The sequence below is a fragment of the Loxodonta africana genome, chromosome 12, assembly GCF_030014295.1.
Source record: "Loxodonta africana isolate mLoxAfr1 chromosome 12, mLoxAfr1.hap2, whole genome shotgun sequence".
NCBI classification, from domain to species: Eukaryota; Metazoa; Chordata; class Mammalia; order Proboscidea; family Elephantidae; genus Loxodonta; species Loxodonta africana.
In genome coordinates this window covers 85,055,344-85,082,381 of record NC_087353.1, presented here as the reverse complement: position 1 = coordinate 85,082,381, position 27,038 = coordinate 85,055,344, and the positions used below count along the sequence as shown (strand labels likewise).

Genomic DNA, 27,038 nt, shown 5'->3' with positions numbered 1-27,038 from the left:
AGTCATTTGGTGGGAGGTACAAGACCATGGCAAGAAACGCCAAATAAAAGCCATCTATTGTGTGAGCAAAATGCATGAGCAACCAAAACAAAAAATAGACAAATCGGACTTCATTGATGGACACCACCAAGAAAATGAAAAGGAACAATAAAAATTTTAAAAAGTGATAAGATAACCCACAGAATGTGAGAAAATATTTAAAGACAATTAAAAACTGGACAAAGTATCTCAGACATTTCTCCAAAGAAGTTACACGTATTGCCATTAAGTACGTGAAAAGATGTTCAACATCAGTAGCCACAGAAAAATGCAAACCAGAGCCACAATGAAACACCCACTAGGGTAGTTAGAATCAAAAAGACGATGTTGGTAAGTGTGTGGAGAAATTGGAACCCTCATAGCTGGTGGAAATGTAAAATGGTGTAGCTATTTTTTAAAACAGCCTGATAGATAACCTGAAAGTTAAACATAGTTACCATGTGATCCAGCAGTTCCACTCTTAGCTATAAATCCAAGAGAAATGAAAGCATATGTCTAGATCAAAATTTGTTCATGAGTGTATAGCAGCATTATTCATAATAGCCAAAAGATGGAAACAACCCAGATGCCCATCAATGTATTTGATCATAATGGGTGGGTAAATAGAATGTAGCATATCCATACAGTTCAATATTATTTGGCAATAAAAAGGCGCTGATGAAGAGTGAGCTAATTATATCAGGTGGACACTTGAGATTGTGTTGGCAACTCTTGTCTGGAGGGGGGATGGGAGGATAGAGAGAGAGGGAAGCAGGCAAAATTGTCAAGAAAGGAGAGACTGAAAGGGCTGACTCGGGGAGAGCAAGTGGGAGTAGGGAGTGAGATGTATGTAAACTTATATGTGACAGACTGATTGGATTTGTAAACGTTCACTTGAAGCTTAATAAAAGTTATTAAAAAAAAAAATTTATTGCAAATTTTCAATTTGATCAGGTTATGTCAAGGGTTCCAAGGTATGTATTTTACTATTTTACTAAAGTCATGAAGAATGTTGCAGCATTAGACATCATCTGGGTCAGGTAACCCAAATTCAGATGACCACGGAAGCTAGGCAAATTGCATAAGTGAATAAAGCAGTCTGGGTGTGAGAAAAATTTGTATGAAAAAAAAAAAAGAAAGAAATGAAGTGCTGATACATGCTACTATATGCAAACAAGCCAAGCACAGAAGACCATGTGTTTTATGATTCCATTTATTTGAACTGTCCAGAATAGGCAAATCCACAGACAGGAGGTAGATTAGTGGTTACCTAGGACTGGCAGTTTTGGGGAAATGGGTGACTGCTAATGAATATGACATTTCTTTTTGAAATGATGAAAATGTTCTAAAATTGATGGTGATGGTTGCACAGTTGTGAATATACATTGAAAAAAAAGAACTGTACACTTTAACTGGGTGAATTGTATGGTATATAACTATCTTAATAAAGCTATTTACTAAAATAAAAATGTAGGAAAAAAAATCCAACATATATCCAATTTGAATCACACAATCATATAGTCTACTATGCTGGGAATGGCAGCTTGAAGAGGAATGGTGTTGTATTCATCGTTACAAAGAATGTTTCAAGATCTACCCTGAAGTACAATGCTGTCAGTGGTAGGATAATATCCATACGCCTACAAGGAAGACCAGTTAATACGATTATTATTCAAATTTACCACCAACCACTAGGGCCAAAGATGAAGACATAGAGGATTTTTATCAGCTGCTGTAGTCTGAAATTGATTGAACATGCAATCAAGATGCATTGATAATTACTGGCGATTGGGATGCGAAAGTTGGAAACAAAGGATCAATAGTTGGAAAATATGGCCTTGGTGATAGAAACAATGCTGGAGATCGAATGATAGAATTTTGCAAGACCGACCACTTCTTCATTGCACATACCTTCTTTCACCAACACAAACAGCGGCTGTACACATGGACCTTGCCAGATGGAACACACAGAAATCAAATGGACTACATCTGTGGAAAGAGACAATGGAAAAGCTCAATATCATCAGTCAGAACAAGGCCAGGGGCCGACTGTGGAACAGACCATCAATTGTTCATATGCAAATGGAAGCTGAAATTGAAGAAAATCAGAGCAAGTCCATGAGAGCCAAAATATGACCTTGAGTAATCCCACCTGAATTTAGAGACCATCCGAAGAATAGATTTGACACATTGAACACTAGTGACCGAAGTCCAGACGAGTTGTGGAATGACATCAAGGACATCATACGTGAAGAAAGCAAGAGATCATAGAAAAGAAAGAATAGACCAAGATGGATGTCAAAGGAGACTCTGAAACTTGCTGTCGAACATCAGGCAGCTAAAGGAAAAGGAAGAATTGATGAAGTAAAAGCACCAAACAGAAGATTTCAAAGGGCGTCTCGAGAAGACCAAGTATTATAATGACACATGCAAAGAGCTGGAGATGGAAAACCAAAAGGGAAGAACACGCTCGGTGTTTCTGAAGGTGAAAGAACTGAAGATAAAATTCAAGCCTTGAGTTGTAATAGTGAAGGATTCTATGGGGAAAATATTAAGTGATGCAGGAGGCATCAAAGGAAGACGGAAGGAATACACAGAGTCATTATACCAAAAAGAATGAGTCAATGTTCAACCATTTCAAGAGGTGGCATATGGTCAGGAACCGATGGTACTGAAGGAAGAAGTCCAAGCTGTTCTAAGGCATTTGCGAAAAACAAGGCTTTAGGAATTGATGGAATATCAATTGAGATGTTTCAACAAACTGATGCAGCACTAGAAGTGCTCACTTGTCTGTGCCAAGAAATATGGAAGACAGCTTCCTGGCCAACTGACTGGAAAAAAGAGATCCATATTTATGCCTATTCCCAAGAAACGTGATCCAACTGAATTTGGAAATTATAGAACAATATCATTAATATTACAAGCAAGCAAAATTTTGCTGAAGATCATTCAAAAACAGCACAGCAGTATATTGACAGGGAACTGACAGAAATTCAGGCCGATTTCAGAAGAGGACGTGGAACCAGGGATATCATTGCTGATGTCAGGTGGATCCTGGCTGAAAGAGAATACCAGAAGGATGTTTACCTGTGGTTTTTTGACTATGCAAAGACATTCGACTGTGTGGGTCAGAAAAAATTATGGATAACATTGCGAAGAATGGGAATTCCAGAACACTTAACTGTGCTTTACGTAGATCAAGAGGCAGTTGTTTGGACAGAACAAGGGGATACTGGTTGGTTTAAAGTCAGGAAAGGTGTGTGTCAGGGTTATATCCTTTCACCATACCTGTTCAATCTGTATGCTGAGCAAATAATCCAAGAAGCTGGACTATATGAAGAAGAACGGGGCATCAGGATTGGAGGAAGACTCATTCACAACCTGCGTTATGCAGGTGACACAACCTTGCTTGCTGAAAGTGAAAAGGACTTGAAGCACTTACTAATGAAGATCAAAGACCACAGCCTTCAGTATGGATTGCACCTCAACATAAGAAAACAAAAATCCTCACAGCCAGAGCAATGAGCAACATCATGATAAATGGAGAAATGATTGAAGTTGTCAAGGATTTCATTTTACTTGGATCCACGATCAACAGCCATGGGAGCAGCACTCAAGAAATCAAACGACGCATTGCATTGGGTAAATCTGCTGCAAGTGACCTCTTTAAAAGTGTTGAGGAGCAAAGACGTCACCTTGAAGACTAAGGTGCGCCTGACTCAAGCCATGGTATTTTCAATAGCATCATATGCATGTGAAAGCTGGACAATGAATAAGGAAAACAGAAGACAAATTGACGCCTTTGAATTGTGGCGTTGGTGAAGAATATTGAATATCCCATGGACTGCCAAAAGAGCAAACAAATCTGTCTTAGAAAAAGTACAACCAGAATGCTCCTTAGAAGCAAAGATGGTGAGACTGTGTCTTCCATACTTTGGACATGTTGTGAGGAGGGATCAGTCCCTGGAGAAGGACATCATGCTTGGGAGAGTACAGGGTCAGCGGAAAAGAGGAAGACCCTCAGCGAGGTGGATTGGCATTGGCACTGGCTGCAACAATGAGCCCAAGCATAACAATTGTGAGGATGGCTCAGGACCGGGCAGTGTTTCGTTCTGCTGTGCATAGGGTCGCTATGAGTCGAAACCGACTCGATGGCACCTAACAACAACAACATAGTTCACCAAATTTGGGCTTGCTTTTAAATTTGCATAAAGGTTTCTTTTTATTCTTTATAGGTTATTGGAGGCCTGTCCTCCACAGTGATGGTGTTGGTGTTTTCTCCCTGTAATTGATCAGTTTTTGCTTTAAGTATCTCATAGCTAATGGTTTAGATGCTTGCAGTGTTAGAATCTTCCTCATGTATGAAGCCACTTTAATCATAATGTAAGAATTCTCTTGTCCCTTAAAATGCTTTTTGTGTTGGTATCTAGTTTGCCTGATATTAATAGTTATTCCAGCTTTCTTTTGGTTAATACCTTTTCCTGTCCTTTTATTTTGAACCTTTTCATGTTCTTATGTTTAGGGGTGTCTCAAACACAGCTGGATTTTTTTTTTTTTTTCGTTCTTTTAAAACCTTATATGATGAGCTCTGCTTTATATCTGGCAAATTAGTTTATTTATATTGTGATTATTAACATATTTGCACTTAATTTTTTCATCTTATGTGCCTTTTATTTATCTTCTGCTTTTTTATTTTTCATGTTAATAGCTTTATTGAAATATAATTGACATATACAGTAAACTACATATATCTAAAGTATACAGTTTGGTAAGTTTTGACATACCATTACACATATGAAACCATCACCATAGTCAAAATAATGCCCCTTTTGTAAACCTTCCCTCCTGCCCCTTCCCAGACAACCATTGATTAACTTTCTATCCTTAGATAAGTTTTCTTGACTTTTAAATAGACGGAATCGTACAGTATGTAATTTTTGGTGGAGCCTGGTTTCTTTCACTTAGCATAATTACTTTGAGATTAATCTTCTGTTTTTTTATTTCTCACCTTTTGGGGGGAAGTAATTTTGGATTATATTCTTTTTTCCTCTTACTCAATTTGTTCCGCTAGTTTAGAGATTACCCTTGAAAAAAATTTTCTAAACATTTGAAATTTTGCCTTGGATACCTAGAACTTTAAAAAAAAAAAAAAGTCTTAAGTTTTGTAAACCAGTGTTTTGAGGTAAGTTCTTTGAGGAAATCACATTGGAATTTCAGGCGTTGCAGATTCGGTTGACCATATGATCCTCAGAGCCCTTTGAGGCCACTGAGAGTTTGTGGCTTCTTAGTGTCAAAGAATAATTCAGAAATACTCTTACTGGTATACAAGGGAGACCAATTTTTAGATCAATTTCCAACCAAGGCAAAAGCAGGACTTATATACAAGAATAAGGGAAAAATCACAGGCAGTGTGAGAACAGTGAGTTTTGTTTGAATATTTTTGATATAAACTCATTAGCTATTCTTGAGTAAGGTAACCAGGGCTAGTGTCCATTGTCAGTGGATTTCTAGAAAACATGACAGGCTGTTCTGTAATGTCTGCTTGTATCCATGTTTAGCATCTCCATATTAAGCCAGTCTACCCTGTCCATTTTCAGCCCTCATCTTTTGGTCAAAACAAGCTCATTAAAAGGAGTGGGTTTGATCTTGAGAGCGTCAGTGTCTAATGTGGGGTTAATGGCTGTCTAGCAACATTAAAGCACCTGGATATTAGGTAGTGGATTTGGGCAGAATCTCTGAAGACAGTCACAGGTATTATAAAAAATATTTAAAACTTATATTGTATTTAATTTTGTAACCAGGCTTAACCTATCAGGGAGAATATCTTTAAGAATGAGTTTAGTGAACTTTAATCAAATGGCTTTTTTCTTAATTGGTTTATTTTTTCAAAATTATTTACCTAGGTACAATAAGATGTTAGTTACTGTACAGATTTTGTCTTGACTAGCCGGTAGTTGAGGGCAGATTTATTTAGGATTAGTTTTTAGCTAAGGAATTGACAGTAGTTTGGGACTAAAAAATTTAAACTGTTTTGTTATTTGGACCATATCAGAGGTAAATTGCAGGTTACAAATTTAGGAACTTAGAGTTGAAGTAGAAATTCTTGGACAAACTAGTTTAGTGTCTTGTACCTTTCCTGAGGAAATGCTGGTGGCATAGTGGTTAAGTGCTACAGCTGCTAACCAAAGGGTCGGCAGTTTGAATTCGCCAGGCGCTCCTTGGAAACTCTATGGGGCAGTTCTCCTCTGTCCTGTAGGGTCGCTATGAATCAGAATCGACTGGATGGCAGTGGGTTTGGTTTTGGTTTTTATGCTTCCTGATAAATTACCAATGTTGGACTCTTAATCAGGTATGGGCAACTGAGATTTTTGTTTTGAAACATGGATAATGTTTAACTGTTGAAAATATTAGCAGTGGAGAAAAGGGGGAAAAAGATTAAAATGAAAGAATAAAAGAGGAGGAAGACATAATGAAGTGTAAATCAGTTGTCTCAACTATGGATCTTGACCTGAAGATCTTTGGAGAAAGCTCTACATGTCACAAATGACCTATGGAATCTGGCAGAGATCCTGTCTACTTTAAGGCGTTATCTGCTTCTGGAGGACTCTCTTTGTGCTCCTCAGAATAGATCTCTAGTGGGACCGTATGTCCAAGTTGTTCTGTCTTAAGCAGGGTGTGTGTCCAGAATCTTAAGATTAGTAATTGTGGTTAAGAGTTCATGGATTGGAAAAAAAAAAAAGAGTTCATGGATTGTTCCTTTTCAGTGTCATTTTATGCCTAACTTTTGCTTAAGGTGTCTCTGTCACTATTAGTCAGAATCGACTAGACGGCAGCGGGTTTGGTTTGCTTAAGGTATCTCTTAATATCTTTAGTTTCCTAGCTATGTGTTTAGTAGAGAAGTATCTGGTGAAGTCCTTTTGAAAATGTAGCTTTTATTTGTTGGGTATGTAACTGACAGTACAAGCATTGCTTTCTGATATTTTCTAATAAGATGTGAATATACCAAGGTGTTAGCTATCTTTAGAGAAGTCAAGCCAATCCTCAGGTTTTTCCGTTAAAATTTCATTGTGCTTTCGAGTTGCAGAGCTTAATGTGCTTAGGGCTAGGAGTAAAACGTGAGGCCTAGGAAGATTCAGTTCTTTTGAAGTTGACAGCATTGATTTTAAGATAGCATTACCTTGTTTTATCTTCTTAGAGTTTTGAAGATGAAGTGGATCAAGAAGTTTCCATTTAGTGAACATACTTTGCATATTTACAAAGTATTTTACCTGTAAAGTGAGCTTTTACCATCAGTAATGAAGGTAAAGGAGAAAAAAAGTCCATAAACTTTTATTAAGACTTAGGACATTAGCCTTTGAGCAAGGGGAAAAAATTAGTTCAACTACCATATTTACAAATTATCACTAAAATATTCAAGTTTCAATAAAATGCAATTATAAATGTTTAAGTGGTGGCTTATGAGAATTATAAATAAGAATTAAAATATCTGTTGAGTCTTTCTGCAGAGATTTTTCACCAGCATTTATGGAAAGTTTGAAATAATTTGTTCCTGTTATTTGGGCTGTATTTGGTTACCAAACTCATTGCCGTCAATTCCAAATCATAGTGACCCTGTAGGACAAAGTAGAACTGCCCTGTAGTGTTGCCAAGGCTGTAATCTTAAAAGAAGCATACTGCCATATCTTTCTCCCACAGAATGGCTGGTGGGTTTGAACTGCCAGGTAGTTAGCCACTGATCCACCAAAACAAAACCAAAAAAACAAACCCACTGCCGTCAAGTCGGTTCCAACTTACAGCGACTCTATAGAACAGAGTAGAACTGCCCCATAGGGTTTCCAAGGAGTGGCTGGTGGATTCTACCTGTAGACTTTTTGCTTAGCAGCCAGGCTTTTAACCACTGGGCTACTAGGGCTCCTTACATTTTGTTACATAAGTATTCAAATCTAGAGGTAGTTCTTGGCAACATCAAGTGACCTAAGATGGTTTTTAGAAAGTAATAATTTCTTCCTCTCTTGTGGGGACACTTTGCTGTGTTGCACAGTTTTTTTAAATTCTGATTTTAGGTGAATCAACTGTCATGAGAAGAGAAGAGAGAAAAAAAAGCACAGTCTGGGAACAATAATTTTTTTGTGTGCAGTTTTTCTTTTTTTGTAAATTAGTTTGTGACTGGTAAAAATGTCAGTCTGGATGGGCCAACTAGTATCAAAGAAAAACAATTTTAGTTGCTTATGGATTTTCTGGAAAACCTTGGGGAGTTAGCTACAGAGCAATATGACAGATTGTTTTTGTGTCTACAGTAGCCTCGTTCGCACCTCTGCGTTATTAGATCTGATCATGTCATTCCCCTTGTAAGAATTTCTTAGTGGGTATAATGAGACAGTCCTTGGTAAGTAGCCTAGCAAATTCAGTGCTTCCTGGTTCTTGCCTCGGTTATGGTACTGGCTATGGTTAATTCTGATCTGTAGGTCATCTTGTATAGTGTAACTTGGACCCAGGACTTGGTAGAGGAAGAGAGGAAGTTCATGGGAGGAAGAAGCCTCGGAAATGGGGAGGGGACTGGTCTTTCATCTTTTCCTGTGTCTCCTCACAGGGCCCCCACCACAGAGGAGGACAAGAAGGCGGCTGAGAAGAAGCGGGAGGACAAAGCCAAAAAGAAGCATGATAGGAAATCTAAACGCTTGGATGAGGAGGAGGAGGACAATGAAGGCGGGGAGTGGGAACGGGTCCGGGGTGGAATGCCTCTTGTTAAGGTGAGGATTTTGAAGGTGAAATGTATTGGGAGAGCATACAGGTGCCTTCCTAGTCAAGTTGGGAGAAAACCTAAGGTGAGAAAGGGGGTCTTGTTGAGCTGTACAGGATGGGATGTGTTTTGCCTAGGAAAAACCAAAAATGTTTGCCAAGGGCACTGAGATCACCCACGCTGTTGTCATCAAGAAACTGAATGAGATCCTACAGGCACGAGGCAAGAAGGGAACTGATCGGTAAGATTTGTGAATCTGGGCTGTGGGATTACAGGGTAAAAGCTCTTCTTTAAGATACGGGGTAGAGGTTGGTGGGGAAATAGTCCTGCTATGGAAGGATCTGTGTGTAGCCTCAGTAGAAGAACAGTGTGCTTAGTTTATACCAGTCCAGTTTCTGCCATTTACTTTCGTTGTGACCTTAGGCTAATTACTTAACCTTTGGGGATTGATTTGGCTCCAAAGCCTCACCCAGCGCTGTGTCCCTCTAGTGCAGCACAGATTGAGCTCCTTCAGCTGCTGGTTCAGATTGCTTCAGAAAACAACCTGGGGGAGGGTGTCACCGTCAAGATCAAGTTCAATATCATCGCCTCTCTCTATGACTACAACCCCAACCTGGCCACATACATGAAGGTGAGGGCAATGAGGAGGAGCACCTGAGGGTTGCATTGGGTAGGTCAGAGGAAGGGTCCTAATGTCTTAAAACTGGGGAGCGGGGAGAGAAGGCTGTGAAAATAGTCTTGGTAGTTGACGGCGCATGGATTCCTGGTAAAGAGACTCTTGGGAGGCCTTTGGTTATTTCATCCTCACACCTCTTACTCTGTTGTCTGATCTCTTGGCAGCCGGAGATGTGGCAGAAGTGCTTGGACTGTATCAATGAGCTGATGGACATCCTATTTGCAAATCCCAACATCTTTGTTGGGGAGAACATTCTGGAAGAGAGTGAGAACCTGCACAATGTTGACCAGGTAAAGGATAGTTGGAGGCATAGAGAGGTGTTTGTTGTCTGCTTTGGGAAGACCTAGGGATTTGGGACTAAGTTCTGGGCTAATTTATTTATTCCTGCTTTGCCTTGCTCTTCAGCCATTGCGAATCCGTGGCTGTATCCTAACTCTGGTGGAACGAATGGATGAAGAATTTACCAAGATAATGCAAAATACCGATCCTCACTCCCAAGGTGAGCCTGGGCAGGTGCGGGCTTTGGTGAGAGGAAGAGTGCAGGGAATGATACTGACTTCAGCATTTTTGTAAGGATTATACTAAATGAACATGTTTGGGAAGTCAGCTTTTACCCCAGCATTCATACTGGAGGACCTGCTAAGATGGACGTAGCTGGGCCCCACTCCCATAGTTTCTGATTCAGTAAGTCTGAGTGGGGCCCAAGACTTTGCATTTCTAACAAGTTCCCAGGTGATGCTACTGATCTGGAGACCACATTTTGAGAACCACTGGAGTAAGGCGTCTGTCCACTCAGCTTGTTTAGCTTGGATCAGAGACATTGGAGTGGGAAAGAGCAGGACATTTAATCAATAAAAATGTGAGTGCCTGATGTGGCCACCAAGTCAAGGTTATAGGGAAGAACAAGGTAACCAAAGGTCTTCATGCTCATGGAGCTTACATTTTGATGCTGAAGAAAGGCAGCTCAACAGATAGCTAAAGATGATTTTAGATAATGTGAAGTGCTAATTAGAAATTCAAGTATGGGTGCTGTGCTAGAGAGAGACTAGAATGGTGGTGGCTTTAGATAATGGTTGAGGAAAGCATCTTTGAGTAGGGGCTATTTAAGGTGAGACCCAAATGATGAGGAGAGGTTAACCAGAGGAAGAATTTACCGAGGAGAATACCTGGCAGGGGAACAGAACATGAGCTTGGCATGCCCCAGGAATAGAAGGGCCAGTGTGGGTTGGAATGTGGTAAGGGAAGGGGAGGTTCCTGGGAGATAAGGGCTAAAACCACTCAAACCCTTACTGGCTAACTGAGGAATTGGGATTTTTGTTTGGGCATTGGGATGCGGGGGGGTTGTGAGCCCAGGGAGAGGATATTTTCAAGGCACAGTGAGTAAGTAGGCTTTTCAAAGGGGTGCAGAAGACACACATAGGAGTAAGGGGATTGATTAGGACAAATGGCTGGGAAGGGAGCCTGGAGGCCTGACTGAGATGAGGGTGGGTGTTCTCCCTGCCAGAGTATGTGGAGCATCTGAAGGATGAGGCACAGGTGTGTGCCATCATTGAGCGCGTGCAGCGCTACCTGGAGGAGAAGGGCACGACAGAGGAGATCTGCCGAGTCTACTTGAGGCGGATCCTCCATACCTATTACAAGTTTGATTACAAGGCCCATCAGCGGCAGCTTACCCCACCTGAGGGCTCCTCAAAGGTGAGTACTTAGCAGTGATGTCAGAGAGAAGAGGAATGTGTCTGTGTGTCCTACCTGTCTGTCAGGACTTGATAGTGAATCTCCTATTCTGCAGGGACTTCCTGAGGTGGAGCAAGGAGGGGCACTCTGAGGGATTAGAGTGAAGTTGGATGGAGTCTCATCTTTGGTTGCTAGAACCTGAGCATTCAGGGCCATTGTCTTTGCCATATGTGCTTCAATAACCTCTGCCCTCCCCCAGTCTGAGCAAGACCAGGCAGAAAATGAGGGCGAGGACTCAGCTGTGCTGATGGAGAGGCTGTGCAAGTACATCTACGCCAAGGACCGCACAGATCGTATCCGCACATGCGCCATCCTTTGCCACATTTACCACCACGCTCTGCACTCCCGCTGGTACCAGGCCCGTGATCTGATGCTCATGAGCCACCTACAAGACAACATCCAACATGCGGACCCGCCAGTGCAGGTACAGTGGGAAGGGCGTGCTCTGGGGGTGGTGTAGAGAGACAGGCTAGGCTTCTGTCCTTTCTGTGGGCAAACCAGTTCAACCAGAATAGCCACCTGTCTGGCTAGTGCAGACGTAAGTAGAGATTTGGTGTTTCAGCATTCTTTGATTTTCCTGTACGTTAACACGTGCAGCTGGCTCTCCGTATCTGTGGGTTCCGCATCCTCAGATTGAACCAACCGTGAATCGAAAATATTCTTAAAAGAAAGTTCCAAAAAGCACAACTTGAATTTGCCACAAAGCACCACACTGAACGCACGCAAATGACGTGATACATGGGCCGTAGCCACCCGCCATTTCACAGATCCTTGGTCTCTCTCCAGGATTTGCTCTTGGAGCATTGTTCATCTCTTGTCATTAGCCCCTAAACAGTACAGTACTGTACAATTATTTACATAGCATTTACATCGTATCAGGTATTATAAGTTATCTAGAGGTGATTTAAAATATACGGGAGGTTATATGCAAATACTACACCATTTTACATAAGGGACTTGGAGCATCTGTGGATTTTGGTATCCGCGAGGGGTCCCGGAACCAGTCCCCCATGGATATCAAGGAACAGCTGTGTTTTGTACTGTTCCAACAGCATTAGATTCCTCGGGAGTACAGGTTTAGATTTAACCAACGTTTGTTAAACCTACTGTGTACGTGGTTGGGATCATCATGAGCTCACCTTACTGTAAAAATAGGAAAAAGACCCATTCCTGTCTTTAAAAAGCAGTTAAGAGGAAAGGCAGGCACCCAAACGCAGTGTGATTTGTTGGGACATGATAGTGGAATAATGGAATAACGAATCTTCTTGGGGAGTGGGGGAGGTTTAATACCCTCCTATTTGTTCAGTGTAGTTAGGAGCACAGCCTCAGGACTTAGCTTGTCATGACTTCTGTCACTTACAAGCTGAATGGATTTAAATGATTCCTTTCAGTTTTCTTATCTGCACAATGAAGATGCTAATTTAGCTCCCTCAAAGTGTTGTGAGTACAAAGTGTTGTTGAGCTGTAACAGTGGGCTCAAACATAGCAACAATTGTGAGGATGGCGCAGGACCAGACAGTGTTTTGTTCTGTTATACGTAAGGTCACTGTGAGTCAGAACAGACTTGAAGGCAACTAACAACCACAAAGCACTTAGAACTGTGATCTGGTACATGATAAATATAAGCTGTTAATATCAAGAGAGAGTGTATCCGTTACATACAGTTTTTGTTAAATTTGTTCAAACAAACATTTATTGAGTAGCTTACTACATGCCAGAGAACACTGTGCTCAGCACTAGGGACATCCAGTCAGTGGCTTCCTGTCTTCCACAAGGTGCCAGAGCCTTTGAGGTACTCCAAGGAAGTGCTGCCATCAAATACCTGGCTCTCTGGTTTTACAGACGTATGTGGGGTTTTTTTCCAGTTACTGTAGTTTAAGGAGCACCTTCACACGCACTGTCTCCTCAGTCCTTAAACCAGCGGGTAGTCTTGTACTGCTCAGGTTTTAAAGTTGGCAGCCTGTGTGCATGCGTTTGTATTTATGCCTCTGAGTTGACTTTCTTTGGATGGTCATTGTGTGATGGTTCATTTGTAAAGGGCACTTTTTAATTGTAAAGCCTCATGCCAGTATTTCTCAAAACCTTAGACATGGTGCTTACCACTTCACAATTTTTGGCAATATCTACATACAGCCTGTACTGTGATGTACTAAACATTTTCTTTTAAATTGACTCTTTATACTTTCATATGTATTTGTAAAGGATACCTGATATCTCTAGTAAATGAAGAGCCACCCACCAAAAATGAAAATTAACCATAAATATAATGAAAAAAAAATTATTCTAAGTTGTTTCAAGCCTGGTTGCTTAAAAATGGAGTTATCAAGGTGTTAATTATGTATTTGTACCAAGCACGTGATCTCCAATCGTAGGAAATGCAAAGGAGCTCTTTATTTGAGTCAGTGGTATGTAATGCCCTGTCTGCCACTACCTGAAGTTACACATTTGGCACTGGTCGTGTTCTGTTCAGCTCTATAGTTACACATTATCCCTTGGTGATAGCCCTGAAGTACCTGACTCTCAGTAACATCCAGCCATGGGTGTTCCTGTGAACTCCATGCTTAAACATACCAAGCTGCTGCTGGACACAGCTGCTTGGATCCTATGACTTGTTCAAGCCTGTACTGCTAGTTCCCCCCCCCCCAACATCTTATTATGAAAACTTCAAAAATATAGAAAAGTTGGAAGAATTTCATAGCAAATACCCACTACCACAGTTCTACTATTTACATTTACTATACTTATTTTGGGAGCCCTGGTGGCGTAGTGGTTAAGAACTTTGCAGCTAACCAAAAGGGTGGCAGTTCACATCTACCAGCTGCTCCTTGGAAACCCTGTGGGGCAGTTCTGCTCTGCCGTATAGGGTCGCTATGACTCCATGGTGCCTAACTACAACAGCATACTGATTTTGGAGGCTCTGAATGGTGCAAACAATTAAACACTGAACAGCTAATCAAAAGTTTGGCAGTTCGAACTAATCCAGAGGTGCCTTGGAAGAAAGGCCTGGTGATGTGTTTCTGAAAGGTCACAGTCTTGAAAACCCTATGGAGCACAGTTCTTCTCCGCAACACGTGGAGTTGCACTGTGGGTTAGAAACAACTCATCCACAACCAGTTTCTGCCTTATATTTATTTTATCATATAACTATGCATCTGTCCTCTATTCATGCATTGATCAGTCTTATATTTGGATGCATTTCAAAGTAAACTGCAGACATAATTACATTTCTTAAATATTTAAGCATGAATATTAGCTAGAGTTCAGAATTTGTTTAGTTTGTTTTTGTTTTGAGATAGAAGTTGCCATGAAATGCACGGATCGTAAGTGAATTAGTGAACTTTTGACACAGATGGTTATGTATACCCATAGGTGGGTTATACCATCTGTGTAACCCCAAACCTCTATCAAGATGGAGAACATTGTCATCACTCAAGAAAGTCTTCTCTCCTGCCCCTTGTGGCAACCACTGTTCTAATTTTCTCCACCATAGATTAGTTCGGCTTTTCCTAGAACTTCGCATAAATGGAATCATAGGGTATGCACTCTTTGTGTTAAGGTTCTTTCTCTCACTCCGAATGGTTTAGAGATTCATCCGTGTTGTCTGTATCATTGTATTTGTTCTGTCTGCTCGCATTGTATGTGTATATCACAGAGTCTTTATCTAGTCTCCTCTTGGTGGACACCTGGTCTTTTCTCAGTTTTTGGCTATTACGAATAATGCTGCTGTGAGCCGTCTTGTATGAGCCTTTGTGTATATGTTTTAATTTCTCTTGGGTAAAAACTTAGCAGTAGAATTGCCACATCATATGGTAACTTTATCTTTAACCTTTTGAGGACCTACCAGCCTGTTTTCCAAAGCGGCTGCACCCTTTTACATTCCCACCAACAGTTCAGGTGTATGTTCAGTTTTATAAGAAATTCTGAAGTGGTTATACTGTTTTACATTCCTGTCAGTAATGTATGAGATTTCCAGTAGCTCTACATCCTTGGCAATACTTGGTGTTGTTATTCTTTAACTTCAGCCACACTAGTGGTAGTGTAATGGCGTTTCGTTGTGACTTTAGTTGGCACTTTTCTGATGACTGTTGGTAATTGTCTACTTTTTTCTGGGTTTATTGGCCACTCAGATCTTTCACAAAATGTCAAACTTTTGCTCTTTTTAAAAATATATTACTAAGTTATAGGTGTTGTTTTAATCAGTCCATCTTGGATACCAGTCCTTATTCAGATATATGTTTTGCAGATATTTTCTCCCAGTCATGATTGGCATTTTCTTAACCTTGCCTTTTGACAAAGTCTACTTTATCAGTGTTTTCTTCTGTGGTTATTATTTTCTGGGTCCTGCCTAAGAAAACTTTGACTACTCAAAATTCATGAACATATTCTTGTTTGTTTTTTTCTCTGAAAGTTTTTGTGGTTTGAGCTTTTTTGTTTAGGTCTGTGATTCATCTCAGTTTAATTTTTTGCACGTGGTATTCGGTCAGGGTCAAGGTCCCCCCGCCCCCATGGTTATCTAATTGTTACAGACCATTTATAGAGAAGATTTTCCCTTTTGGATTACTTTGGTGCCTTTGGGGAAAATGGCCTCGATGTATATACCTGGGTCCTCTGTTCCATATCACTCACCCATGTGTCCTCACACCAGCCCCACACTGTCTTGATTGCTCTGCTGTCACAGTAAGCCTTAAGGTCGGGCAGTGTGAGGCTTCCAACTTTGTTCTTTTTCGAGATTTGCTTTGGATAGTCTGGATACTTTGAATTTCTATATAAATTTTAGAATTATCAATTTCTAAAAAAAAAAAAAACCCTGTTTGGGATTATGCTTGTTTATATTGAATCTGTAGATCAATTTAGGAAGTATTAACATCTTAACAATAGTGAACCTTTCAGTCTTCACATTTACTAGGTCTTCTTTTATTTCTCTTTGCAATGTTTTAAATTTTTCATTGTAGAGGTATTACAAATCTTTTAAAAAATTATTCCTAAATATTTTATAATTTTTGATGACATTGTAAATGCAGTTGATTTTAAGTTTTATTTTTCAATTGTTTAGTTACATACAAAAGTGCTATTTTTGTAGCTTTGGCCTAAATATATTGTATATCTTGTAATCTTGCTAAATTCCTTTCTTAGATTCAGTAGTTATCAATTCAGTAGTTAGGATTTTTGACTTAAATAGTCATGTCATCTGCACATACAGATAGTTTTACTATTTTCCAATGTTTATGCCTTTCCTTTTTTAGTTTTTCCTATTTTTTTATTATTTTTTATTGTACTTTAAGTGAAAGTTTACAGCTCAAGTTAGTCATACAAAAATTTATACACATGTTGTTACATGACCCTAGTTGCTCTCTCTGTAATGTGACAGCATGCTCCTCCTCTCCACTCCGTATTTCCGGTGTCTACTCAACCAGCTTTTGTCCCCTTCTGCCTTCTCATTGCACCTCTGGACAGGAGCTACCCGTTTAGTCTTGTGTATCCACTTGTATGCCTTTTTTTTATTATTATTATTTCTCTTACCTGTCATATTGCAGTGACTCAAATCTAAGCCACCATTGTCTTCCTCCTGGTCTCTCTGCTTCTGCACTGGTCTCCCTTCAGGCTGTTCTTAATACAGCTGCCAGAGTAACTCTGTTAAATTAAGTCATATTATATCACTTACTTGCTCAAAATCTTCCAGTAATTCTTATCTTAAAATGGCTCATAGAACCTCTACTTGCCAGTACCCCAGCTTTTGTTTTTGTTTTTTGGTGTTCACATGTGTTTGTTTTTTTAATTTTATTGTGGTAAAGCATATGCAACAAAAAAATCGCCTTTTAACATCCCACCTCTACCTGTGGGTTTGGCTAGACTTTTTTTTTCCTTTTTCCTTTTTGTGGTGAGATATAATAAAAAGCTTGCCACTTTAACTTTTTAAAAATATTTATTTTATTTTTGGTGAAAATACACGCAGCAGATCCTACACCCATTCATTGGTTTCACCACGTAGCAGTCAGTGACATTGGTTACCTTCTTCACATTCTACCAGCGTTCTCGTTGTCTCTGCCCATATTGCTTCACCACCATTGACTTAGATTTACCGCCCCATAATGGCGTAGTGGTTAAGTGCTATGGCTGCTAAACAAAGGTTCGGCAGGTCCAATCTGCCAGGCGCTCCTTGGAAACTCTGTGGGGCAGTTCTACTCCGTCCTATAGGGTCGCTGTGAATCGGAATCGACTTGACGGCACTGGGTTTTTTTAAACTACTCCTCTATACTTCAGAGTTACTGTTGTGAATTTGATATAAATAATTTTTTTTTTAAATAGCACAGTGCTCAAGGCAAACATTCTTTATTAGATCAGCTAAACTGTTCATTAGTTTGAAGATGACTACAGGGGATAGCTTCAGTTCAAGATTCAAAAATTTTCTCAGGGCAACAAATCCAGGGGTTCCTCCAGCCTCGGTGGGTCCATTAAGTGTGGATTCTATAAGAAATCTGAAATTCTGTTCCTCGTTCCCCCGTCCCTTTTGATTAGGACTCATCTGTTGAGTCCTTGATCAAAACGTTCTGTAATAATAGCTGGGCACCATCTAGTTCTCCTGATTGCACGGCAAAGGAGGCAGTAGTTCATGGAGGCAGCTAGACCTGTGGCTCTGTTCCTTCTCTGATTCCTGGGTCTCTGTCTTCCTCTGCTCCCATTTTAACCATTTTTAAGAATGCAGTTCAGTGACATTAGCTACATTTACCACATCATGTTACCATACCATTATTCATTTCCAGACAGAAGTTCAGTACTCCTTCAGCATTATCTCCCATTTCTTTCTTCCCCTCAGCCCCTGGTAACCACTAATAAACTTCGGTCCTTAGGCATTTGCCTATTCTGAAGCTTTAATATAGGTGAGATTGTACAATTTTTGTCATTTTGTATCTGAGTGATTTCACTCAGCATAATGTTTCTAGTGTCTCCCAGCTTTTGACCCTGTCTCTAGCCACATTGCCCTCCTTGTTCCTGGAACACACCTGGCAGCAGTAGACCTTTGCATTACTTTTCCTTTTTTCTGGAATGCTCTTCGTCCCCCATATATCTGCATGACTTGCTCTCTCTAGTTCGATATTCAAACAATTCTATATAGAATTGCAAACTGCCACTACCACTACATAAACCCTCTTCCTAACTCTCTTGCCTGCTTAATTTTCTTCCTTAAGTTAAAGGGAATAATTATGCCAGTAGATTATTCAGTTTGATTTATGACATCCCTGTGTATAACTTAAAGGCATCTTTTACTCAATAGTCTCGGCAATTTCTCCCTAAACACCATTTTCATAGGTTAGTTATCTTGCCCTCCACTCCCCCACCCTAGAATTTAAGCTCCATAGAGAGCAGGGACTTGGCTGTTTTCTTCTCTTTCCCAGCGTATAGCCTAGTGCTGCACTCATAGGAGGTGCTTGGTGTATACTTGTTGTGTGAACAAGTGCCTTGCTTTGTGGCTGCTGCCTCTCAGGACAGTACGCTTTTGCCCTCAGATCCTGTACAATCGCACCATGGTGCAGCTGGGGATCTGCGCTTTCCGCCAAGGCCTGACCAAGGATGCGCACAATGCCCTGCTGGACATCCAGTCGAGCGGCCGGGCCAAGGAGCTCCTGGGCCAGGGTCTGCTGCTGCGCAGCCTGCAGGAGCGCAACCAGGAGCAGGAGAAGGTGGAGCGGCGCCGGCAGGTGCCCTTCCACCTGCATATCAACTTGGAGCTGCTGGAATGTGTCTATCTGGTGTCCGCCATGCTCCTGGAGATCCCCTACATGGCTGCCCACGAGAGCGATGCCCGCCGGCGCATGATCAGCAAGCAGTTCCATCACCAGCTGCGAGTGGGCGAGCGACAGCCCTTGTTGGGTGAGTAAAAGTTAAAGGGAATAACTTCGTCACTGGATGATTCAGTGTGACTTAATGAAATCTTTGCGTATAACCTAAAGGCATCTTCTACTAACGGTGCATTGTCTCTTATGTCTCAGACTATTGTAACACTCCAGATTGAGCTCTCATTCTCCCCTTCAGTCTGTATTTGTCAGTCTTCTCATGTTTATGATGTTATGACACCTTTAAAAGTTCTTCATCGCCTATAGATTAAAGTCTAGACTCCTTAGTCATTTAAGTTAAACTCTTCGTGATCTGACCCCAACATTATTTTTATTTAATATAAGCTTATATAGCACCTTTTTTCTGCTTGGCATTGTTCTGCATGCTTTACGAATAATAAATCATTTAACCTTCATAATCTTCGTTAATAACCCTGTGAGGTAGATACTATTATTATCCTTTTTCCTGATGAGGAAACCGAGGCACAGAGAAGTTAAGCGACTCATTCAGGTTTGCTGTAGCTAACTCCTATTTTTTGTACCTCTTTCACCGTTTTTCCCTTTCATGTACAATTATATTCCAGCCAAACCAAACTGTAGTAGACCCTTGGCATTCAGGAATCTAACATTGGCTCTTTTGATCATTTTTATGAAAGACCTGATCATCTGTGGGGCTGACTGAGATGTGATTTCACCAGGAAGGGAATTTGAATTGTGCTCTTCCCGTGAGCTTGGTCCATGGAAGTACCTGTGAGCCAAGCTTACTGCCCACAGCCACATCACATTGCAGATTTGCCCTACTGGTTATAGGTATGGTTGTGCTAAAGTGCAGAGGCCATAAATGAGTGTCCCTTAGGCAGATTTTGTTTTGCTCACGTAGTTAGCTTTTATTTTTTGTTTTGTTTTAATTGGAAAATCTCCAGTGAAGACCTGGATTTCCAGCATCTCTTAAAATTTTGGTGAATCTGGCATCCCTGGGCCTGCCTTTCCATGGGGCCGAAGTAGCAGTTGTGGGGACAGGCTCTCTGATTCATCCCAGTTCCTACGTTTCTCTAGTACTCTCTGACAATGAAACCAAGAAGCAGTTTCTGTTTATCCGCAGACCTGCACTATTGTTTGTTTGGTTTGTGGAGAATTATCTTTTGAACCTCTTAACTTTACCTGTTTCAAATGGGATAAACTGAAAACTAATCCAAAATGGTTGTGTACTTTTTGCTTATACTTGGCCTTATTCATGTTTTTGTTTGGCCTGATCTGTGTATCCATTTGCACTTGCTATCCCTGTTCTAAACCAAAAAAAACAAGCCTGTTGTCGTTGAGTTGATTCCATCTCAATAGTGACCCTGTAGAACAGAGTAGAACTGCCCCGTAGGTTTCCAAGGAGCGGCTGGTGGATTTGAACTGCTGACCTTTTGGTTAGCAGCCGAGCTCTTAACCTCTGCACCACCTAGGTTCCATCCCTGTTCTAGGATCTGCGATATACATGTTTCTTTACGTCTACCAAGCATTTCCTGTCTTAGAGCATTTGTACTTTATTGTGTACCGTGGCTTCCAGTTACTCATTTGTCACGTCTTATCTTCCTGCCTTGTCTCTCAGACCCAAGTCCGTAATCAGCACAGCAAACTTGTGATCTCATAGATGTTGTAATTTAGGATGAGGCTAAAAAAATTTTTTTGAGGAAAGCGAGTGAGCCACTTTAAAGAAAAATAAGCTGAGAACAGTGTAAGTGATGAATGAATATGGCAAAAATCATGAAGGTGGTATAAGAATGAGTGAAGTTTGGTAAATATTCTTCCAGTTCAGTGTTAGATATTTTTGTAGGTAAAGGAACCTTATGAGAATCTGATGAAAGCTATGGACCTTTTTCCTAGGAAAGTGTACATAAGGAAACATACAGCAATTTGTCAACGTTTTCAAGGGCTTCACCAGTCCCCTAAAGCACACTTGTGGCCTGATTTAGTCTAAAGCAAAGTAAAATAACCTTATTCACGTATTAACTTGTATAATCACATAGCTATTTTAGTGGAGAATTGAGAATAGAAGTAATCCAAACCCTTTTGTCTCTAGTCGCTTTTTTTTTTTTTTTTTTTTTGGCCGTTCTGGATTGTGGTTCTCCTTAGACAGTGCTTCTGAGAACAGGATCCCTGGTGCCAGGCTTTCCTCATTCCCAATCTTTCAGGTCCCCCGGAGTCAATGAGGGAACATGTTGTTGCTGCCTCTAAGGCCATGAAGATGGGTGACTGGAAGACCTGCCACAGTTTTATCATCAATGAGAAGATGAATGGCAAAGTGTGGGACCTTTTCCCGGAGGCTGACAAAGTCCGCACCATGCTGGTTAGGTGAGCAGAGAAGGGAGGCCATTGTGGGTGGGGGGAGGAAAAGACTGCTTGGTCTCCTTCCCTGAAGCACTTCACTTCTCTCCTCGCTCATGAACAGGAAGATCCAGGAAGAGTCACTTCGGACCTACCTCTTCACCTACAGCAGCGTCTATGACTCCATCAGGTAGGGTGGGCCTTGGGAGGGAAGAGGGGCCCCAGCTTTGTGGCCGAGAGGGGCCCCAGCTTTGTGGCCAAGGGGCCTGATTACTGCTTGCTCTCTGCCTTGTCTCTCCCCAGCATGGAGACACTGTCTGACATGTTCGAGCTGGACCTGCCCACTGTGCACTCCATCATCAGCAAGATGATCATCAATGAGGAGCTGATGGTGAGGGCCAGGCTGGTGATTGGGCAGGTGGGGTCCTGGGGAGGGTGAGATGGAGGGGTCTGATCTGTGTCATGTCCTTCCTCCGCCTCACCCCATCAGGCCTCCCTGGACCAGCCGACACAGACAGTGGTGATGCATCGCACGGAGCCCACTGCCCAGCAGAACCTGGCGCTGCAGCTGGCTGAGAAGCTGGGCAGCCTGGTAGAGAATAATGAGCGAGTGTTTGACCACAAGCAGGGTACCTATGGTGGCTACTTCCGAGGTGAGTGGTTCCATCCCAAGTTCCTGGCCCCCTCACTGTCTCTCCCCTGGTGCTGACTCTTCCCCCCTTCCTTATCTCTCCTACAGATCAGAAGGATGGCTACCGCAAAAATGAGGGCTACATGCGCCGTGGTGGCTACCGCCAGCAGCAGTCTCAGACAGCCTACTGAACTCTCCACCTCTGTCTCCATGGCCCAAATCACTCATCGTTTTAAGTCCTAAGCTATATGCAGTCATTAAAGGTCTATTTAGAGTTGCTACAGTTTCTCAACTGCACGTCACCACAGGTGTGTGTTGGACTCATTCATTTGCTGAGCGTTTGCCACATGACATGTAAAAGGCCCAGGTTGCAGAGATGATTCATACACATGCCTGACTTAAAGACCTTGCTGCTCTTTGACATGTAACAGAAAATTGTAGCAACGTGATAAATTATAACAGGAGTATGAAAAACGGGTGGTTGGTAATGTTGAGCAGGATGTGACTGGGGGGATGAATGTCAAGGAAAGAGTAATGGGGGCAGTGGTGGTGGTTGGACCCTGAGGATTGGGTGGGTGGTGGTCACCAGGCCTAGGTGTCCTTGGACCAGTGTGGATCTGGTCTTACTTGTCCATGACAAGACAAGCACCATAATTAGGGGTAAGTTTCTCCAAAAGGAGAAACTTTTGGAGTAATTGGACGTTGTCATGATGTTTACACATGTGATTGTGTCTCTGGTAATTCGTGCTTATTATATTTTACAAAACTATTGGTCTACAATAGATTGGACTTTTTAAAAATCATCCTTCATGACAGTTTGAGAAGTATTCATCTAGACAGAGGAAAAAGAGCAAAGGCACTGAAGGAGGAAAAGAATAGTATGGTTGGTATAAAGAGTACGTGGAGCCTAAACTGGAACCGTTTCATAAAACCTTTGAATGCTTTGGGTTTTTGTAGACAAAATAGCATGAATAGATTCAGTTTTAAGAAAAATAATGAAGTAGCATCGTATAATATTGGAATTTGGAAACAGCAAAAAGCAGCTAAAGACCAGCATAATTAGGATCATCGATGTAGGGGGTGAATGATTGAAGAGGCTTGTGTGTAACAAGCTATCAGGGCTGTTATAAGGAAATAACTAGAATACTATTTGTATGTTCAGGAATAAAAAAATAGCAGGTCTGCAGAGTGGGCTGTTAATGAGGTTGGTTTTACCGATGTCTGAGGTATAAAAGTAGGGCAGTTGGATATAAGAATTTAGAATTTGAATTAATTAGACTGTAGGCTAAGCAGCTATAACAAAGAGACTGCATTGATTCAAGCAAAATAGTTTATTTCTTATGTGACAGTCCAGAGGTAGACGAGTGGCCCAGACTTGGGGATAGGCAGCTTGTGTTCCACAAAATCATCCAGGGAACCAGGGTCTCATTGTCTTGTTGCTGTACCATTTCCTAGGTTGTTATCCTCTTCTACATAGTTAAAGCTGGCTCACCAGCCCAACATCCTTGTCCAGCCCCGCAGGAAGGGAAAGAGAAAGTAGAGGGCCTGGAAATTACACTGATCTCATTGACCAGAACTTAGTGTCATATCCTTACCACCCTGTAACACATTAACCCATTGCCATCGAGTCGATTCCGATTCATAGTGACCCTATATGACAGAGTAGAAATTCCCCATAGAGTTTCCAAGGAGTGCCTGGTGGATTCAAACTGCCAAGCTTTTGGTTAGCAGATGTAGCTCTTAACCACTGTGCCACCAGGGTTTCCTTATAGGAGACTAAAATGCCTCTAGGTGGGGATTTCTAATATTAAAAGAAAAAAAGGAGAGATATACACTAGGAGATAACTACAGAAGGAAGAGAACAGAGATTTTAAAGTGAGTGGTTATAAAATACGTGTGGAAAGTGGATAACATCATAGCCAACAAGCCAGCATTATTGAATGCTTACGTGCTAGATGCTTTACATAGTTTAACTTATTTAATCCTCTTAGAATAATTCTGTTGTTCCCATTTTGTAGATAAGGAAACTGAGGCCCAAAGAGGTTAAGTGATTTGCCTAAGATCACATAACTAGGAAGCGAGGGAGCTAGGTACACACCAAGGCAATCTGACTTCATGATCTATTAGTTGTTATACTTGGTGCTAATTACATTTTTGGAGTAGGGAGCATAGAGGAGAAGGAGGTCCAAGACTGAACTCAACATATGAGTTAGAAGAGTAAAAGGGAAGTCAGAGGGAGGAATGGCCAGTGGTAGTAGAAAAAGAGGAGAGGTGATAGAGAGGCTGAAAAGCCTAGGTGTCTCTGGGCTAGGCTGCATTATACTAAATTTGGCGAGTTTAGCGTTCTTTGGCAGGAGGCAGAGCCATTGTATTGCATAATTTTCAGAAGATTTCATTTTCTAGTCTGTGAATGGTGACCACAGAAGAGGGGTTGTCAAAGCTTTTTCTGTAAAAGGCTAGATAGTAAATATTTTAAGCTTTGTGGGCTACATATGGTTTGTTGCATATTCCTTCTTTTTAACAACCCTTTAAAAGTACAAAAACCATTCTTGACTAGTGGGTTGTACAGAAACAGCCCGTAGGCCACATTTGTCCCTCGGGATATAATTTGCTGACCCCTGCCCACCTCAGCGCTAGCTTTTTGGGAGGAGGCTAAACATCTCTTCCTCTGCACACCCTTCAGTTTTTTGTGAAAATCTCAAATTCACAAGCTTTTTTCCTCAAAAGAAACTTCCCAAAGTGACTTTTAAAAAGAACAGCTGAAAACTAGCAGATTTATTTGTTTTGTTTGTTTTTACTTAGATTGAGAAATTCTTTTCAAAAGAAATTGCCCTTTTGAATTTGGGCACATCTAATTGAAACACTAACAGAATCAACATTTTTTCTTAAAACAAGTTCAGATTCACAAATTATTTTCCAAAGAAAGTTTCAGGTATGAACTTGAGCACATGTAAGATGAAACGGTTCTTGTAAAAAAAAAAAAACAAGATGCACACATTCTTAAAAGTATCTTCCCAACATGAGTTTAAGCAAATTTAGATGAAAAAAGATAGTTTTTGAAAACCAGGCTCTGAAAAGTAATTTCCCAGCACGAGCTTGACCACATCTAGTCTTTTGTGAAAGTAAGAATTCTGAAAACTAACGTTACAATATGAGTAAATCAAGACCCAGAACAGAAGTTTCTGTGAAAATAAGCTTAGATTCACAAATTCTGAAACCCAGTCTGAGTTTGAGCAAATTAAACAAAAAAAACCCAAGCGCGTTGCCGTCGAGTTGATTCCGACTCACAGCAGCCCGATAGGGTGGAGTAGAACTGCCCCATAGAGTTCCCAAGGGGCACCTGGTGGATTCAAACTGCCAGCCTTTTGGTTAGCAATCGTGGCTCTTAACAGCTACACCACCAGGGTTTCCTCGAGCAAATCAGATGATAAAACACTTTTTGTTAGGGAAGGAAAAAAGCTCAGAACCAAATGATCATCTCAAAAATATATTCAAGCAAATCTAGAGGAAACACTTTGTGAAAACAAGCTTAGATTAGTGAATTCTCAAAACTAGCTCCCCAGCATGAATTTGAGCAAATAGCTGAAAGAGCTGCTTTTGTGAAAACAAGCTCAAATTTACAAGTTCTTCTCAAATGTAATTTCCCAGCATCAGTTTGTGCAGATTTAGAAAATTTTAGAAAAAGTAGTATCAGCTTTTGTGAAAACAAGTGCAGATTGACCAGTTCTCAAAAGTTGCTTCCTAATTCCTGTTGTTGACTAAAATGGACGAAGCCCACTGATTACAACTAAAAATTGGGAAAAATACAAAAAGCTGTCTGTGGACTCTGAAAAGTAAACAAAAGCAGGCATACTGGGGAGGACAGTTAAAACTTGAAGCAGCCCGTGTAGGGGTGAGTTTCCTGATATTTTTCCTTTTTCATGACTTACCTCTGAGGTCAGGCTGGCTCTCACTGAGCTGTGTGATCGTGCAGGCAGTAAAAAAAAAACCTCAGATCTGACCCAGAAAGAGGACCGACCCTTTGAGCTGGAGAACATAAAGGACAATCCCAGCCACCCTAGCCCGCCCCACCCTTAGCTCTGCTCAGGGCAAGCAGCAGTTTCAGAGCTGCAGTAGCGTGACTTGCAGTAGCTGAAACTGGGCAGAGGAAGCAGGAGAAGGGGACACTGGTGTGAAGCGGGAGAATGGCCATTTAATTTTTCTCTGGTTTGGCCCAGTATATTCTAAAAGACATCCATAGAGATACAGCTGTAGTGATGGCATGGGCAGCTAAAATCCCTACGTAAGCCTGTTTTTCTTGCCAGAGGACTGGGAAAATGGGCTCCTGTGGAGCCAGAGGGTATGTGGGAGTCCCAGAGAGGAGAGAGAGAGCAGGCAAATGGGTTCCCCTGTATCTGTATGAACTAGGACAAGTCCTAGGTCCACCTCTCAGCTATACTCAGAGCGGTATAGAAAAGGCTTTAATATTGGGACCACCGCCTGACTCATGTGGGACAGACCCAAAGCAGCATATCAGTGGCTTTGGAAACAGCTCACATTGGAACCACTGCTTGCATATAATAGGACAAGACTTGTGGTGTGAATCCTGGGTTGATTTTCACCTGCTAAAACACCAAAATACCATTTTCTAGGGGATTTTGTCAGAACCTAAACTTAGAACATAATCAAAATGTCCAGGATATAATCCCAAATTACCATGTGATCGGTTCTTAAGGAAAAATCCATTGGCATGCCAGATCTTAACAGAAGACTGCAAGGCAGCCGTTAGGACGATGCTCCATGAAAAAGGATAAACACTTGAATGTAAAGAAGTTCTTAGAAGGGGGAAAAAAATGGAAATTATAAAACTGAAAAACGCAATGTCAGATAAAAAATTTACTGGAAGCACTCAGTATGATGATGATGAAAGTGAACTTGAAGATCAACAGTAATTAGACTGAAGAATAGATGTAAGATTAAAGAAAAATGAACAGAGCCTCAGGGACTTGTGGGATATCATCAAAATGCAATCCCACTTTTGGGGTCCGAGAAAGAGGTTGGTGCAGAAACAAATAGTGGCCAAAACATATGAAATTTGGCATAAGCCTAGAGATT

At 41.1% G+C, this 27,038-nt stretch overlaps 1 protein-coding gene across 1 annotated transcript in view; it reads left to right on the top strand.

The window, feature by feature from the left end:
* The window catches only part of LOC100677584 (eukaryotic translation initiation factor 3 subunit C), a 33,113-nt gene extending 8,182 nt beyond the window's left edge, over positions 1–24,931 (top strand). The window contains exons 9-21 of the mRNA XM_003418836.4: positions 8,609–8,768; positions 8,896–8,999; positions 9,248–9,389; positions 9,599–9,724; positions 9,840–9,933; positions 10,939–11,129; positions 11,368–11,592; positions 18,674–19,037; positions 21,181–21,340; positions 21,438–21,503; positions 21,617–21,704; positions 21,804–21,966; positions 22,053–24,931. Coding sequence (XP_003418884.1) covers positions 8,609–8,768; positions 8,896–8,999; positions 9,248–9,389; positions 9,599–9,724; positions 9,840–9,933; positions 10,939–11,129; positions 11,368–11,592; positions 18,674–19,037; positions 21,181–21,340; positions 21,438–21,503; positions 21,617–21,704; positions 21,804–21,966; positions 22,053–22,135 — 1,966 coding nt within the window. The 3' untranslated portion in view covers positions 22,136–24,931. The remainder of the gene's footprint in view (positions 1–8,608; positions 8,769–8,895; positions 9,000–9,247; positions 9,390–9,598; positions 9,725–9,839; positions 9,934–10,938; positions 11,130–11,367; positions 11,593–18,673; positions 19,038–21,180; positions 21,341–21,437; positions 21,504–21,616; positions 21,705–21,803; positions 21,967–22,052) is intronic.
* The last annotated feature ends 2,107 nt before the right edge of the window (positions 24,932–27,038 follow it).